We start from the raw sequence: 16,122 nt of genomic DNA, 5'->3' as shown, positions 1-16,122 counted from the left end.
AACCAAAAGTGATGGAACCTTGGAAAGGTATAAAGCCCGCCTAGTGGCAAAATGATATGCCCAAGAGTATGGCATCGATTATGAAGAAACATTCGCTCATGTGGCCCATATGACCACTGTCAGAACCTTAATAGCCTTGGCCTCAATTAGAAAATGATATATCTTTCAATTGGATGTCAAAAATGTGTTTCTGAATAGGAATCTCACTGAAGAAGTATATATGGAAGCCCCGCCTGGTATCAGTATCCCTAAGAATAAGGCTCTTCGTCTACAAAAAAGCTTTTTATGGTCTTAAACAGACTCAAAAAGCCTGGTATGACAAATTTAGTCATGTTATGATTGATATTGGTTTTCAACCTTGTTTAACTGACATTTTTTGTTTATTAAGAAATCTGAAGCAGGTATCATTATTCTCCCCCTTTATGTGGATGATATGATCATCACCGGAGGCGACAAACAGGGAGTTGCAAATATCAAATCTCTTCTTAAAACTCATTTTAAAATGACTCACTTAAGGTTGTTAAGATATTTTTTAGGCATTGAAGTTGCTTATTCCCCTCGTGGGTATTTGATATCTCAATCTAAATTTGCTCTTGATATTATTTCTAGGTCTGGAATTCCAAAAGTTGTCAACGTTAAAATAAAAATTGATGATGGAGAACTTCTTGACGATCCTACTCCTTACAGACAACTTATTGGAGTTCTTTCTTATCTATCAATTACTAGGGCAGATATAGCATATGTTGTTCACACTGGTAGTCAGTTTCAGCATGCTCCCACCTCTGTGCATATGAGAGCAGTTTTACGAATTATTAAATACTTGAAGTCTTCTCTTTCATGAGAATTCTTCTTGTTTGCTTCATAGTCTTTAAATTTAATTACATATACTGATGTTGACTGGGGAGGTGATCCCAATAATAGGCACTCAACCACGAGTTTTTGTGTGTTCTTAGGTGAATTTTTTATTTCGTAGAGGTGCAAGAAGCAGCAAAAGGTCGCATTTTCCTCTACCGAAGCTGAATACAGAGTCATGGCAACTACCACTATCAAAGTTATTTGGCTCAGACGACTGCTAGCAGATATGAGAGTTGAAGTGAGGCAAGCGTCAAAAATGTGTTGTGACAACAAAAGTGCTATCTACATTGCAAGCAACCGGACGTTCCATGAGCGCACCAAACACATTGAGATGGACTGTCACTATGTCAAAGAGTACTTACATGGAACCATTGATCTACCATATGTTACATCAGGGTATCAATTAGCAAACTTCTTTACAAAGCCTCTCGTTGCTCTCAGATTTCGCTTTCTCTTAGACAAACTTTCGCTCATTGTACCGTAAGTTTGAGGGAGTGTTAAAATGTAAACATGTAATATATATATATATATAATAAAACAATAATATAATATATATTTATTTTTACTCTTCTTTTTACTTTTTCTTATTTTCCTTTTTGTAGTTCAAATTGAACTACATAGTCAAGATTTGAAGAGATCTTGCCTAAACCCATAGTCATTGGACCTAGTCCAATGGCTAGAAATAGAGTCGTTGGACTAGGTCCAACGACTCTATTGGAAAAGTTCTTCCAAACCTTCTTCCTTCTTGTATGAATAGGGGTGAACCCCTCCTTTATAAATAATCCTTTTGAATGCTTCATAAGCATTTTAATTATCCATAAATATTTATTTATTTCTTGTTGTGTTCTTCCTTTTATACCCTTTTATGGGTTTGCTTGAAGTGTCTTTATAGACATTCTTTTGGTGGATTCAAGTGCATTTGTGGAAGACCACAATTTCATTACAATGTCTAGAGTCCATTAGAAGGGAACCCACGATCTCTAGGTTCTGTGAGATCGATTTGGGAGCCGATTTGTGTGCAAGAGAGAGGAATTTTACGATTTTTTCAAGAGTGCATTTTCATCATTTTTTCACTCAAGGAAGTAGGTTAAAGTACAAAATCCCTATTTTTTGCTTCTTATTGAGTGTTTTTGGAGAAAGGTGTGTTTGGTGCTTCTTATTTTTTGCTTGTTATTGAGTCTTTTAATTGGTTATGTTTTTTTTAGATCATTCGATATCGTCTTCATGTTCATGTCATAAAGATGATCCCGCACGGCAATATTGTAGAAGCATTGATGATGTACCATGACTACGGTCACCATTGAATTTGAGATGTTTTTTTGTGATGCTATTATTTGAGGTGGACTCCATAGATTTAAGTAACATATTACATGTCAAGATCAAGATGTATGTCCATGTGATTCTCCATCTATTCCTGCAACTTTTCGTATTGATGTTATTGTTGAACTAGAAGATATTCGAAGAAGAAGAATTTTGCAAAAAATGCAAAGGACTTTCAACCATTGTTCCCGATTTTGAAGATGATGGTGATGATAATAACCCACTTGCCAAAAAATGATCCATAATAAAAGAGATCATTCAGCGACAGTTGGATGCATAATTGAGGAAATACTATCCTGACTCCTAATGTTTGGCACATAAGCTCTAGAAGATAGTTTAGTTTTAGGATCTTTATAGTTTAGAAGTTTAGAGATGAAGATTGGCATGTAAGACATTGGTTAAATGTAATCTTTTTAGTTATCAATAACTCTTAGTAGTTTAGTTATGACTTATGACATTTCAGTACGACTTGGATGTGAATTTAAAATTGTTAGTTAGTTGGTTAAATATAAGGCCTTAATTGTGTTTAAAATTTAAATTATATAGTTGTCTTTTATTTACATTGATATTAATTTAAATTATGTAGTTGTCTTCATATGTGATTTTATGGTTGTATTTTGTGCAATTCGTCATTGTTTTATGTGACATGATTTTTTTAAAATTTATGCTAATTTTTTTTTTTTTGGAATTTTTAGAATTTTTTATTAAAAATTTACAATATGATACGATACGATGTTACTTTGGACCAAACAAATACGAGTAACGATACGATACTTACATCCTTGGAAGAAACTACAGAGGACAAAAAAAACAAAAGGTTGCGATAATCTTTGCAAAATACTCCACATCTGGTGGCTTGAATGTGAAAGGCAAGCGGTGTAGCGTGACTATAGAAGCACTTGACTTGTATCCACCATTGTGATGCATGATTGTCAAATGAATGCCATAAAAGGATGAATGCTTGAGGCATCATACTAAAAGAAAATCTCGAAGCAACCTAGCAAGATCACATTATAAATATTAATTACCCTGATATAAAACGACCTTTACGAGAACGAGCTTGAGTTGGCCCTTGAACTTCCTCAACTATGCACTGTCAAGAAAGAAATCATAATTAGCACAAAGGAAATTAAAGAAAGCAAGATGAGCACAGCATGAGAATAATTAAAGAAGCAAACTTACACGATGGCACCAGGAGAAACTCATGGGGCATACGAAAGTATCAACAACAAACCATAACCTCTTAATCTTAAAATATGATAAAATATAAAGGAAGAAAGCAACAATTCTCAACGTGGAACCAAAGCACACAAAAGAACCCAAAGATTAAAGCAAGCAGTTGTATGCTTAAATGACAAATACACGTGCCAATTACCAAACCAAGGCAGGAAACCTTAAGTGGCATGCAGCAGAAATAGTGCATATCGTATTTGCAAGTCAATTTTCAATCAGCAACACATTTTCACCAGTATGTCATCTCAAATTTTGATTCCTGCATGCATTAATTTTTCCCAATCTGACGCCAGTCAAGATCACAAGCAGTATTCCATGAACCACTCAACAGACAAAAAGAACATAGCAGATTGCTACATGAGAAAACATCTTGCAAAGACAAGCTTGACTAGATAACTGGGATCACACTAGACTTTGAGTGCTAATACGCAAGGCAAAATATACCTCGGTTAAAGCACTGTTGGAACGTATATATGTGCATATATGTTTGTAACTTAAGGGCATTTTGGTCCAGTCTTATATTTTATTCATTAAGGGTATGTTTGTAATTAGCATTATGTTTCTAATATAAATACAAGGGGCATCCCAAAAGGAAAGACGTGCCCTATTCTCCTCTCTTTTGTTTTTCCTTCTACTTCTTTTCTCTTGTGTGCAAGGCACGAATTCAAGGTCCTCCAAAATATCATGGTATCAGAGCAGGTTCGTCGGTAAGTCCCGTGGATCAAACTGTATATTCCTTCTCTTGTCTCTCTATATTCAAATCAGTTTTTCTCTTCCTTCATCTCCTTCTTTTCCTTTATTCTTTCGTCGTTCGAATCATCTTTCACGTCTTATTCCTTCTTTATTATTATTCTTTCATCGTTTTCTTTATTCTGTCCCTGCGTCACATCTGATCTATTTTGGGTCAGATCTGACCAGCTCTAGACAGCAGATCGACCAAGTCAGATCTGCAGTTTCACGCAGAAATCAATCAAATCTGTGATTTCTTTAAATCCACATTTTTTTTCATTCCCTTTGGTCTTTAATTTATAGATTTCTTGAGTCGAGTTCGCACAGACAAGATTTCTTGGGTCGTAAATGTTCTCTTTTCTCACTCTAAATATTCAAAGTTTTTCAATCTTTCAATCGATTGTGCATTCAGCTCCTTTAGATCAGATTGGCCTACACTCTGCTATAGTTTAGCTTATTCTCAAAAAAAAAATCGATGTCCGTGCTCAAGTCATTGGATGACATCAGGGATATTGAATAGTAATTTCTGATTCTGATTGTTTTATTTATTAATTTTGTTCTCTTTTCATTTATCTATCCTTGATTTTCGTTCTTCTTCATCATGAATTCCTCTGCTCATATTTCCTCTTCTTTTCTACCACAACTTGTGACTGAAAAGTTGGATGAGACCAAATTTATCACATGGAAAAAACAGATTATTCCTTTCATATGCAGCCTTGATCTTATGGGCCATCTTGATGGATCCAAACTAGCCCCACAGGAATTTGTGTCTAAACCACAAGGGAATACAGAAGGAAAAGACAAAGAGAACGTGGAAGATGTGATGGTTCTTGTCAGAAATTCAGATTACACTTCATGGTTCAAGAATGATCAGTCAGTTGTTGCGTTCATTATTGAACGTTATCCAAGCAGGTTCTTCTTCACACTCCCACTCGTGTGACAGCATATGAGTTATGGGATCTTTTGCACAAATGGTATGAACAAATATCTCTACTTGAGATCTACTATCTTAAATCGGAGTTTGGTACCTTGAAAAGAGGAAACGAGAATGTTGTGGATTTTCTTGATAAAGTAAAGCACATCGTTGATCAATTAGCTGCTATTGGAAGTCCTCCACCGGAAGATGATCACTCAGATGCTTCAAGGTTTGGGAGAAGAATATAATCTTTTTATTGCAAACAACATCGGCATAGAAAAAAAGGGGGCTTTCAATCAGTTGAGAGAACCCAACTTCTTGAATTTGAGTCTACTTTCAACATTTCCTCCAAAAAGGAAGATCCATCTCCCCAACACGAAGTTCTTGTTGTGGCTAATTCGTCACGTGGTCGTAGACATGGCCATGGCTCCTTTGACCCTACGGGAGCTGGTATTCTACCTAACCCAAATCAGCCTAATGGAGGTCAGGGACAAAATGTTAACTGTCAGGTATGTGGGAAGCATGGACACGTCAGTTCCAACTGTTATTGGAGGTTTGTTCCTACATATCGGCCACCTATTGTGACCTATCCAGCGCGTTTTAGGCAGTTTGCTCCTCCAAGCAGCAATGTTGGAAATCCCAGAGGTCCTCGTCCAGGTGCATTCAATGCAGGCTTTCATTCAGGAAACCCTACTTCAGTTGGATCGTCTACTTCTACCATACAACATCAAAATCAAGATGTGGATGCCCTGAGTACTTCCTTCAGTCAAATGGGGGTGCAGCAAAACACCCACACGTATGAAGGTATTCCTACTAGTCCGCAATGGCCTATGAGTTTCAATCAGCATTCATGGATGGCTCTGTAATGAAGTATGAGGAAATATAAAGAATGCAAAAATGCATTCACAATCACCAACAAATATCAAAAGGGAACAATACACAAGTCCACTGTAGGACAACACAAACACAAGCTCTATAAAAAGCACAACTAAAATAAAAGAACTCTTTTATTGAAAGAGAGCATAAAAATGCTTAATGAATAGAAGGGGTCTCACCCCCATTTATACAAAAAGAGAGAGCTGAAAAAGGAGCCAAGAGGGGGGCTCCCAAAGAGTCGTTGAGAGCCCCCAACGGTCACATTTGTGACCATTGGGGGCCCCAATGACTCTATGACGGGCCCCTTTTGGTGTGAATCCAAAAACAAAAAATAAAAGAAATAAAAATGGAAAAAGAAAATAAGAAAAGAAAAACATTGTTTAATGAACAATGTGAAAAGACTATAATACCCCTATCAGGTATTATAGTCTTATACATATGATTTAACACCCCCCTCAAACTTTACGAGGTGACGACGGATGCTTTAGTAAAAAGGTCTGCAAGCTGATATTCTGAAGTAACATATGGCAATGCAATTGTTGCACGTAGATACACATCTCGAACATAGTGACAGTCCATTTCAATATGTTTGGTCCATTCATGGAATGTGTGATTGCTGACAATATAAATGGCACTTTTACTATCGCAGCACAGTTTTGAGGCGCCAGTGATATCTACCCCCATGTCTTTGAGAAGACTTCGAAGCCACACAAGTTCCATTATAGTAGTTGTCATAGCCCGGTACTCAGCTTCAGTAAAGGATATTGAGACTTTCTATTGCTTCTTGTAATCTCCTAAAAAGACACAAAAGCCAGTAGTTAAGATTTTATCATTAGGATTACCTCCTCAATCTGCATCAGTATAAGCAAGTAAATTTAATGAAGAGAAGGAGGATTGAAATAGCCCTTTAGTTATAGTATTTTTGATGTATCGGATGATCCGGTGTACAGCACTCATATGCACAGTTGTAGGGGCATGCTGAAATTGGCTAGCAGAGTGAACAGCATGAGCGATGTCAGGTTTGATGATAGTAAGATATGTGAGAGATCCAATGAGTTGTTTGTACGGTGTGGGATCTTCTAGAAGAACCACATCCTCCAACCTTAATTTTGCATTGATTACTTCTGGAGACTCCACATTTTTATCATCTGAAATACCAGACTTAGCACATATATCTGCAGCAAGTTTCATTTGTGACAATATATATCCTCGAAAAGAATATGCAACCTCAATGCCAAGAAAATACCGAAGAAAACCTAGATCAGACATGTCAAAACTATCTTTTAGCATATTTTTAACATTAACAATACTATGTTGATCATTTCCTGTGAAAATCATGTCACCAACATAAAGCAACATGATAACAATATTCGTACCAACATTTTTCACAAAGAGAGTTGTAAGTATAATAGGAACGAAAACCCAATTTGTTCATGATATCACTAAATCGATCATACCAAGCCTTTGAGGCTTGCTTAAGACCATATAAGGCTTTTAAAAGTTTAAGAGTTTGACTTTGTCTAATGTTAACTCCAGGAGGCGGATCCATATAGACTTCTTCAATTAGATTTCCATTTAAAAAGGTATTCCTCACATCAAGTTGATATATAGGTCATTTATTGGTTGATGCGACAGCTATTAAGGTTCTAACACTTGTAATTCTGACTATAGGAGCAAATGTTTTCTCGTAGTCAATTTCATATTCTTGAGCATATCCTTTAGCCACTAATCTGACTTTATATCTTTCTAAGGATCCATCGCTTTTGGTTTTAACCTTAAAACCCATCGACATCCAATAGGCTTTTTATGAGGAGGTAGGGTTACAATTTTCCACGTTTTGGCTTTTTTTAGGACATCTAACTCAATTTGCATGGCTTCAACCCAATGTGGTATAGTTTTGGCTTGATTATAATGAGCATGTTCATAATATGAATGTAGTGTTATCAAACATACTCGATAGCTACGAGTAAGATACTCATATGTCACAAACCTATTAGGTGGGATTGATTCTCTAGAAGAACTTCTAATAGGATTTTCTTCTGAAGATTCGGTGAGATGAGAAAATTTCTCCAAGGCACTAATAGGCCTTTCTTGACCTCTTCTCGTATAAACATTAATGTTTATATCATCATTAGATGGTGATATATCAATATTGGATACATCACATGTATCCTCTATATCCTCAAGATGATTCATGGAATCATTACACACATCATCAATAAGGTCATGTAGAAACATGTAATCAACTTCGTTTTGGTTATCTAATTTTTCAAATTCATTTTCATCTTCCAAAAAAGTTACATCTTTTGAAACATATAGTTTGTTATTTTTAAAATCAAAACATCTATAGCTTTTTTGGTTTTCCCCATAACCTAGAAACACACATTCAATCGCTTTAGGAGATAACTTGTCTCTCTTATGCAAGAGAACAAAGCATTTACAACCAAAGATGCAAAGACGATTGAAGTCAGGAGGAAATTTAAAAAAAAATTCATATGGAGATACATTCTTTAGTTTAGAAGAAGGCATTCTATTGATCAAATATGTTGATGTCAGGACGGCTTCGGCCCAAAAGCTTTTTTGGAATATTTTTAGATACAAGTAAAGTTCTAGCGGTTTCGATAATATGCCCATGCTTTCTTTCTGCTAGTCCATTTTGTTGTGGGGTCCTAGGACACGACTTTTGATGACATTTTATTTTGCTTTAAATAATTTTGAAATTCAATAGACAAGTATTCTTTGTTAGAAAGTGAGTTGGAATACATTGGGTTCAATAATGAACCCATACATATGCACCTGAAGTGCAAATATACCCATTAAAGGGAAACAACACAAGCACATAATGTGCTAACCTATAAAACCCATAAAAAGGGAAAAATATGACATAAAGTCATAAGTTGCATATCATTGAAGAAACAATGGACAAGGGGTAAAAAACCCATTACAAATAGAGCATAAGCTCCCTCAAGAAGTGAGAAAATACAAAGGGGAGAGCCCCTATTTATAAGCAAGAAAAGGAGCAACAAAGGGGGCTCCCAAGAGAGTCGTTGGGAGCCCCCAACGGTCACATATGTGACCGTTGGAGGCTCCCCAACGATTCTTTGGGGAGCCTCCCTATGTGGCACAAAAGCCGAAAATTAAAAAGGGAAAAAAGAAGAAAAATAAAAAATAAAAATGGAAAATTACAAGCAATATTCCAAAGTGGAATATGCGCAAAACAGGAATTTACATAAATACCCTTTTGGGTGAATAAAGAATATATATTTATATTCATATATATATATATATATATATATATATATATATATATATATATATATACGAGATTACAAATGACGATAATACACATATTTTAACATCCCCCCTCAAACTTTGCGGGGAAAAAACCCGAAAGTTTGGAAAATCAAAGGGAAGTCTTGAGACGAAGTCCAATTCTTCAAAAGTCTTTAAAAAAAAAACTCCATCTTCATGACAGTTTGAGCTAGGTCTTCAAGTCCAGTTCCCCATCGATCGAATCCATGATGCATCTAATGTTGCACATCTTTAGCGATCCTGTAGAGAATCAACAAAGAAACAAGTAAAACATATCTTTGCACTTTTACTCAAATGGACCATTTCTAACTAGCATAATTATGGATGACCTATGTTAGAAATTATGCAGAAATGACACTTAAAGTTTCAAAATCATACATCATGTTAAAACAAACTGAGCAGAAGCAAATTATGCAAAAATAAATTGCAAGAATGCATAATGCATTCATAAGGTCCAACATTGAACAAATATAACCCCATAATGGGGAATAACAAAATGATCCACAAAGGGATACCACAAGAAGCCTACGAAGAGGCATAAAATACCTATGCTTTATTGAATGAGAGCCCAAAAAAGGCCATAAAGAGCATATGCATATACTTATCATTAAATGAATTAATACTCAAAGAACTCATTAATGATCATGCTTCAAACATGTAATGAAGTCCCAAACAAGAGAAACGAAGTTTCCAAGCATACTTTAGGCAAAATAAACCCAAGAGTTCACAAGGTTTTAAAATTGATTATGAAAGTCACACTTAATTGACAAAAAACACATTCTACATATAAGGGTGGCAAAAACAATAAGCACTTAATATATCGATTAAATGCTAAAAAATCAACTTGATATGCATATCAAAAATATGATTCATTTGAAAAACACAAGTCATGAATGAGATTTTGCAAATTTCAACAATAGTTCATCCATTACAAACAACTACCTCATTAGTCCTCCAAGACCCATAAATCAAGTGTATAAGCTACTAGATCAAGAATATAAAAGCCATTAAAGGCCAAAGACACACACAAAGGTGTGTAAAAGAACCTCTTGTCTACATATAATAATACTTGAAATAAGTGCATCTACGAAAAGAACAAGAGAATACATGCCAACATGGACTAAAAAGTATCTCTTGTCTACGTAAAAAATACACTTAAAACCAAGTATGTTCAGCTACTAGAACAAGAGTAATAAGCCAACCATGGGCTAAAACACAATGCATATCTTGTCTACATAAGATGGCACTTGAAATGAGTGAAATAAGTCAACCATGGACATACATCTAAGCGACTACAACAAGAACACAAACGCCAACATAGGCTAAAAATCACACACCATAGTGTGAATCAACATGTCTTGTCTACATATAAAAACACTCAAGTCAAATGTGTTCAGCTACTAGACCAAGAGAGCAAAAGCCAACAAAGGGCTAAAAACACACGAAGGTGTAATAAAATTCTTGTCTACATATGATGACACTTGGATAATGGGCATAAAAGGAAAAGACTTTTGAGGCAATAAACTTGTAATGAAAATAAACCTCGAATAAAACAATACTCCTTTTAAAATGAATTCTCATAACAATAACATGCATGTAAAAAAATATTTCAACAAGATACTATAATCGATAAAGTAAAATTCTTGAAAATAAATGTGTGAACATACGCACACCAAGAACATATGAAACACTTGTGCAAAAAGGCACAAAATCACAAATGTGCAAATGCACTCATAATTTTCATAAACAATGGAAGGTTGGGCAATAATCCCTAAAACCTTGATTTCAATATACCTTAAAACATTTTAAGGTTTCAAACATCATATATCCATCACATTTATATATAAATAAGAGCATCCATAAGATCAATGGCCAACATCAAACTAGTGACACACTCATATACCAAATCATTCTAAAGTCCCAAGGTGCCCATAACTCACCTCAACCCTCATCTATAATATGGTAAGTGGACAATCTAAAAAGACATAACAACGAGTGTCACACTCATAATTAGAGATCATATACCAAATCATTCTAGAGTCCCAAGGTGCCCATAACTCACCTCAACCACCATCTATAATATGGCAATTTGGACAATCTAAAATGATATAACACGAGGTGCCCATAACTCACCTCAACAAACATCTCTAATAAAACAATAATAAGGCCAAAACAATGATGCATTAAATAACATGTGATGGACAAATATAAATGCCACAAAAAGGCAATAAACACTTTAGGAATCATTTTTCAAAGAAAAGAGGACCGATTAAAAAAGGTCCAATAATCAATAATGTGCTTTATAACAACAATTTTGCATAAACACAAATTATGCTTAATCTTCAAACAAGTCATTTATACCAAAAACTTATTAAGCAATAAACACAACAACATAAAGAATTCATCAAGACAATCAAGCTTTTAATCAAAGAAATCATAAGAACCGTAATGGTTCACAAAGAAGGCTTTAACACAATACTCAAGGAAAGAATATTTAAAACACTTGAAAATTTATAGATTTAGGGATGAAGTCCCATACAACAATTTTAAAAAATCCTTTGATTGTGATGAGATATGCGGAAACATACAAAGTGCTAAAAGCACTTACAATGATTTAAAAAGGACTCAATATCTAAATTCATTATATTTTTCACAAAAAGAAATGTGCATAAAGGCTCCATAATGCAAAAATGTCTACGAAGAGACAATACACATGTAAGCACAAAAGGCTTTATAAAAGATGTGCACGAAGGCACTCATACAATACTTGAACAAATACACACCAAGGTGTAAACAAACATGCACTAAGGCATGTATTTCATAAAAAAAGAGGGAATGCATACAAGCGCAAATATTTGAGAAACAAATGTGCACAAAATACAAAAATACACAAAAGTGAGCAAGTATGCACTTTATAAAAAGAGCAATGCTTGAAATTCTCAAACTTTAATAATTGCAATTGAGGACAAAGAAAACCATATTATGGCCAATGTAGGCATTTTTAAAAGATATTATTAAGAGGTTTCGAAACCTTATGAAAAATACAAACCAACAAGTTTATAAAGATGAAAAATGAAATCATTTATACCAAAAGGATGCAATAGATGAACTATGCACTCTATGTAGTGTGAGAAATTCCTTTTTTAAAAAATCTTTCCTAATGGTTTATCATAAACAATTTTTCAAAAAAGAAACATTGAAAAACTTTTAGGAGTTCTTATAAGTTATCATTAACAAGAACTACTTTAGGATTCAACAAAGATTTTAGATGTGAGAGATTTTCATATAAGGATTATATCAAATTTTTCAAAAAATGCACTAAAATTCATAATCAAAAAGAGGAACTCAAATCAAATTAGGGTTCATATGAGAATTAAGAAATTTTAAGCAAAGATCATTACTTTAGCAAGAAATCATATATATAATTTTAAAAATTAACTTATAGGTCAATCATGAGATACTTATGTAAGAATTATTATAAATCTCACATAATTGAAGGTAATTTTAAAAACCATAAATTGCTATTATATGCGATGAGTAGTTAGATAGACGCAAATTATATATTTGAACAACAAACGAGTTCACCAAATTTGAGGGAGATATTTTTAAAATATACGAGCATACGAAATGTGAAAAGACATAATTCAACTATCATAACCATTAAACGAACAAACTATATGCAAGAAACATATTTTCAAATGCATAATACTTTAAGAAAAGGGATACATACCGAATAACTTCAAAACAAAAAGGAAGAGCAATGAATACTTCACCATTTCTTGAGCGACACGCTTTCCGTTGCACCCAAGGACAACCCCATCGTGACCTTGCTCTGATACCATGTTAGAAAGTGAGTTGGAATACATTGGGTTCAATAATGAACCCATACATATGCACGTGAAGTGCAAATATACCCATTAAAGGGAAACAACACAAGCACATAATGTGCTAACCCATAAAACCCATAAAAAGGAAAAAATATGGCATAAAGTCATAAGTTGCATATCATTGAAGAAACAATGGACAAGGGGTAAAAACCCCATTACAAATGGAGCATAAGCTCCCTCAAGAAGTGAGAAAATACAAAGGAGAGAGCCCTTATTTATAAGCAAGAAAAGGAGCCACAAAGGGGGCTCCCAAGAGAGTCGTTGGGAGCCCCCAACGGTCACATATGTGACCGTTGGAGGCTCCCCAACGACTCTTTGGGGAGCCTCCCTATGTGGCACAAAAGCCGAAAATTAAAAAGGGAAAAAAGAAGAAAAATAAAAAATAAAAATGGAAAATTACAAGCAATATTCCAAAGTAGAATATGCGCAAAACAGGAATTTACATAAATACCCTTTTGGGTGAATAAAGAATATATATTTATATTCATATATATATATAGATATACATATACATATACATATATATATGTATATGTATCTATATATATATATATATATATATGAATATAAATATATACGAGATTACAAATGACGATAATACACATATTTTAACATTCTCCACCAGAATTGAATCTGAGAATGGATATATTACTTTGAAATTGATTTTGTATTTTTATATGAAATTCTTTAAAGAAGGAAAACACTTCTGATTTATAACTAAGAAAATAAATCCAAACATATGTAGTGAAGTCATCGATGAAAGTGACATAATAAGAGTAACCACCTTTAGACATAACCGGAGATGGACCCCATACATTCGAGTGCATCAATTCAAAAGGTCTTGAAGAGAGGAAAGTTCTAGTTGGAAATGGAATAGATTTCATTTTCCCAAAAATGCAATCTTTGCAATAGATGTCTTTTTCCTTACAAAATTTGTTTCTAAATGGAAAAATATACATTTTCGAAATACTTGGATGTTCAAGTCTTTTATGCCAAGTTTCAATCTTTTTATCTTGGACATAAGTACAAAAAGAATTTATAGGAAGGTTTACATGATCCAGATAGTAGAGGTCGCATTTCTTATGACCTTGCCCAATCCGCTTCTCGGACTGGAGATCCTGCACATAGCATCCATTAGATGAGAAAGATATCTCACATCCATGGTGGGCAATTTGGGAAACTAAAAAAAGATTTAGATTTAATTTTGGAGCAACTCTATCCTTTGGAACAAAAAGATTTTGAGAATTTTTAGAATCAAGAGTTCTAATACTTGTGATTTTTAAAAAGGTTTCATCGGTCATAGAAACACATGAGCCTCTTGAATTGGTGCATATATGAAATGAGGCTCCAGAGTCTAAGATCCAACAGTACGTACTGGGAGGTGAAGTAGATGCAATAGCCACACCCGATGTGGAGGAAGTAGCTTTGAGAATTTGTTGAAGAGCCATAGAAATTTGACCAAGCGTTTCCTTGAGGTTTCCGCTCTTGCCTTCATCTTCTTTGGTAGTGGATTCTTCAAGAGAAGTCACCTTAGGCTTGAATGTCCCATTTAGTTTCGGGCAAACGGGTTTAATGTGACCCGACTCATGGCAATGATGGCATCCAATCATTTTTCTTCCTCCACCATAGTTGTCTTGCTTTCCAAAATGAGGTGGTTTGTATGTTTTGACATTGTTGTCGGGTTTGGATACGCAAGAACTTCATCAATGTTTTTACTCATGCCAAGCTTAGTTTCTTCTTGAGTAATTTCGGCTATGGCATCTTCTATAGGAGGAAAAATAGATCTATGGAGGAGTGAAGACCTAACTTGCTCAAATTCGGGACGTACACCGAACAAAAATTGAAACAATTGATCTTGTTCCATTTGTTTTTGTCTTAGTTCAGCATCCTCCATAGATACGCATTTTGGCTCTAAAAGAGCCAACTCATCCCACAAAGGGTTTAGAGCACTACAGTATGTTCATTTCACCTTGCTTAGTAGTTCTAACCTTTTTTTGCAAGAAATGGCCTCTTGCAAGATCTTTTTGGGTAAACATACCCTTCATAAAAAGCCAAGCCTCATTGGCTCAGCGAAATTTGGCAATATTTGCACATACCTTGAGTTCTACATTGTTCATAAACCATGCTAGGATTTTTGCATGGTTGCTCTCCCAATCTTCTACTTTTCTTTGATGATCTTCAATAGCTTTGAGGCAAGCATCTCCCTCAAGAGCTTTTTCTTGACCTCTTTTAATCTTGGTGAGCTCAAGTTGAGGTTCCGAAATGGACCCCACTACATAACCCCAATGTTTTTTTCCTTTGAGGTCATTCTCCATTGCGGATGTCCACATCATGTAATTTTTGCCATTTAGCTTGAATGATAGGTCGATCTTGGCCTCCATTGCTACCAACAAGGTAGTATGAGAATGAAGAAGAGAGAGAGTTACAACTTCACCTTACAAGAGTCGAGTGGCTCTGATACCATGTAATGAAGTATGCAAAAATGCATTCACAATCACCAACAACGGAGAAATATCAAAAGTGAGCAATACACAAGTCCACTATGGGACAACACAAACACAAGCTTTATAAAAAGTAGAACTAAAATAAAAGAACTCTTTTATTGAAAGAGAGAGCATAAAAATGCTTAAGGAATACAAGGGGTCTCACCCCTATTTATACAAAGAGAGAGGGCTGAAAAAAAAGCCAAGAGGGGGGCTCCCAAAGAGTCGTTGGGGGCCCCAATGACTCTATGGTGGGGGCCCCTTATGGCGTGAATCCAAAAACAAAAAATAAAAGAAATAAAAAAGGAAAAAGAAAATAAGAAAAGAAAAAACATTGTTTAATAAACAATGTGAAAAGACTATAATACCCCTATCGGGTATTATAGTCTTATACATATGATTTAACAGGCGCCTGCTCCTCCTCAGCCTCATCAATCTCCTCCCACCAACAATACATGGTTTATTGATTCTAGTGTTGCACATCATGTCACGGGCAATTCAAGTAACCTCA

At 34.9% G+C, this 16,122-nt stretch overlaps 1 protein-coding gene across 2 annotated transcripts in view; it reads right to left on the bottom strand.

Annotated features, from left to right (window-relative positions):
- LOC149845549 (DNA mismatch repair protein MSH1, mitochondrial-like) overlaps positions 1–16,122 on the bottom strand; it is a 43,276-nt gene that overhangs the window by 12,967 nt on the left and 14,187 nt on the right. The window contains exon 7 of one of the 2 annotated variants that reach the window (XM_089995820.1): positions 3,204–3,268. In XM_089995820.1, the coding sequence (XP_089851946.1) occupies positions 3,204–3,268 (65 nt within the window). The remainder of the gene's footprint in view (positions 1–3,203; positions 3,269–16,122) is intronic. The other variant, XM_089995821.1, reaches the window with a different exon arrangement.

Source organism: Nuphar pumila, chromosome 2 (assembly GCF_984573655.1).
Source record: "Nuphar pumila chromosome 2, dmNupPumi1.hap1.1, whole genome shotgun sequence".
Lineage (NCBI taxonomy): Eukaryota > Viridiplantae > Streptophyta > Magnoliopsida > Nymphaeales > Nymphaeaceae > Nuphar > Nuphar pumila.
Note: the sequence above shows the minus strand (reverse complement) of the source record. Positions and strands in the feature narration are given on the sequence as shown.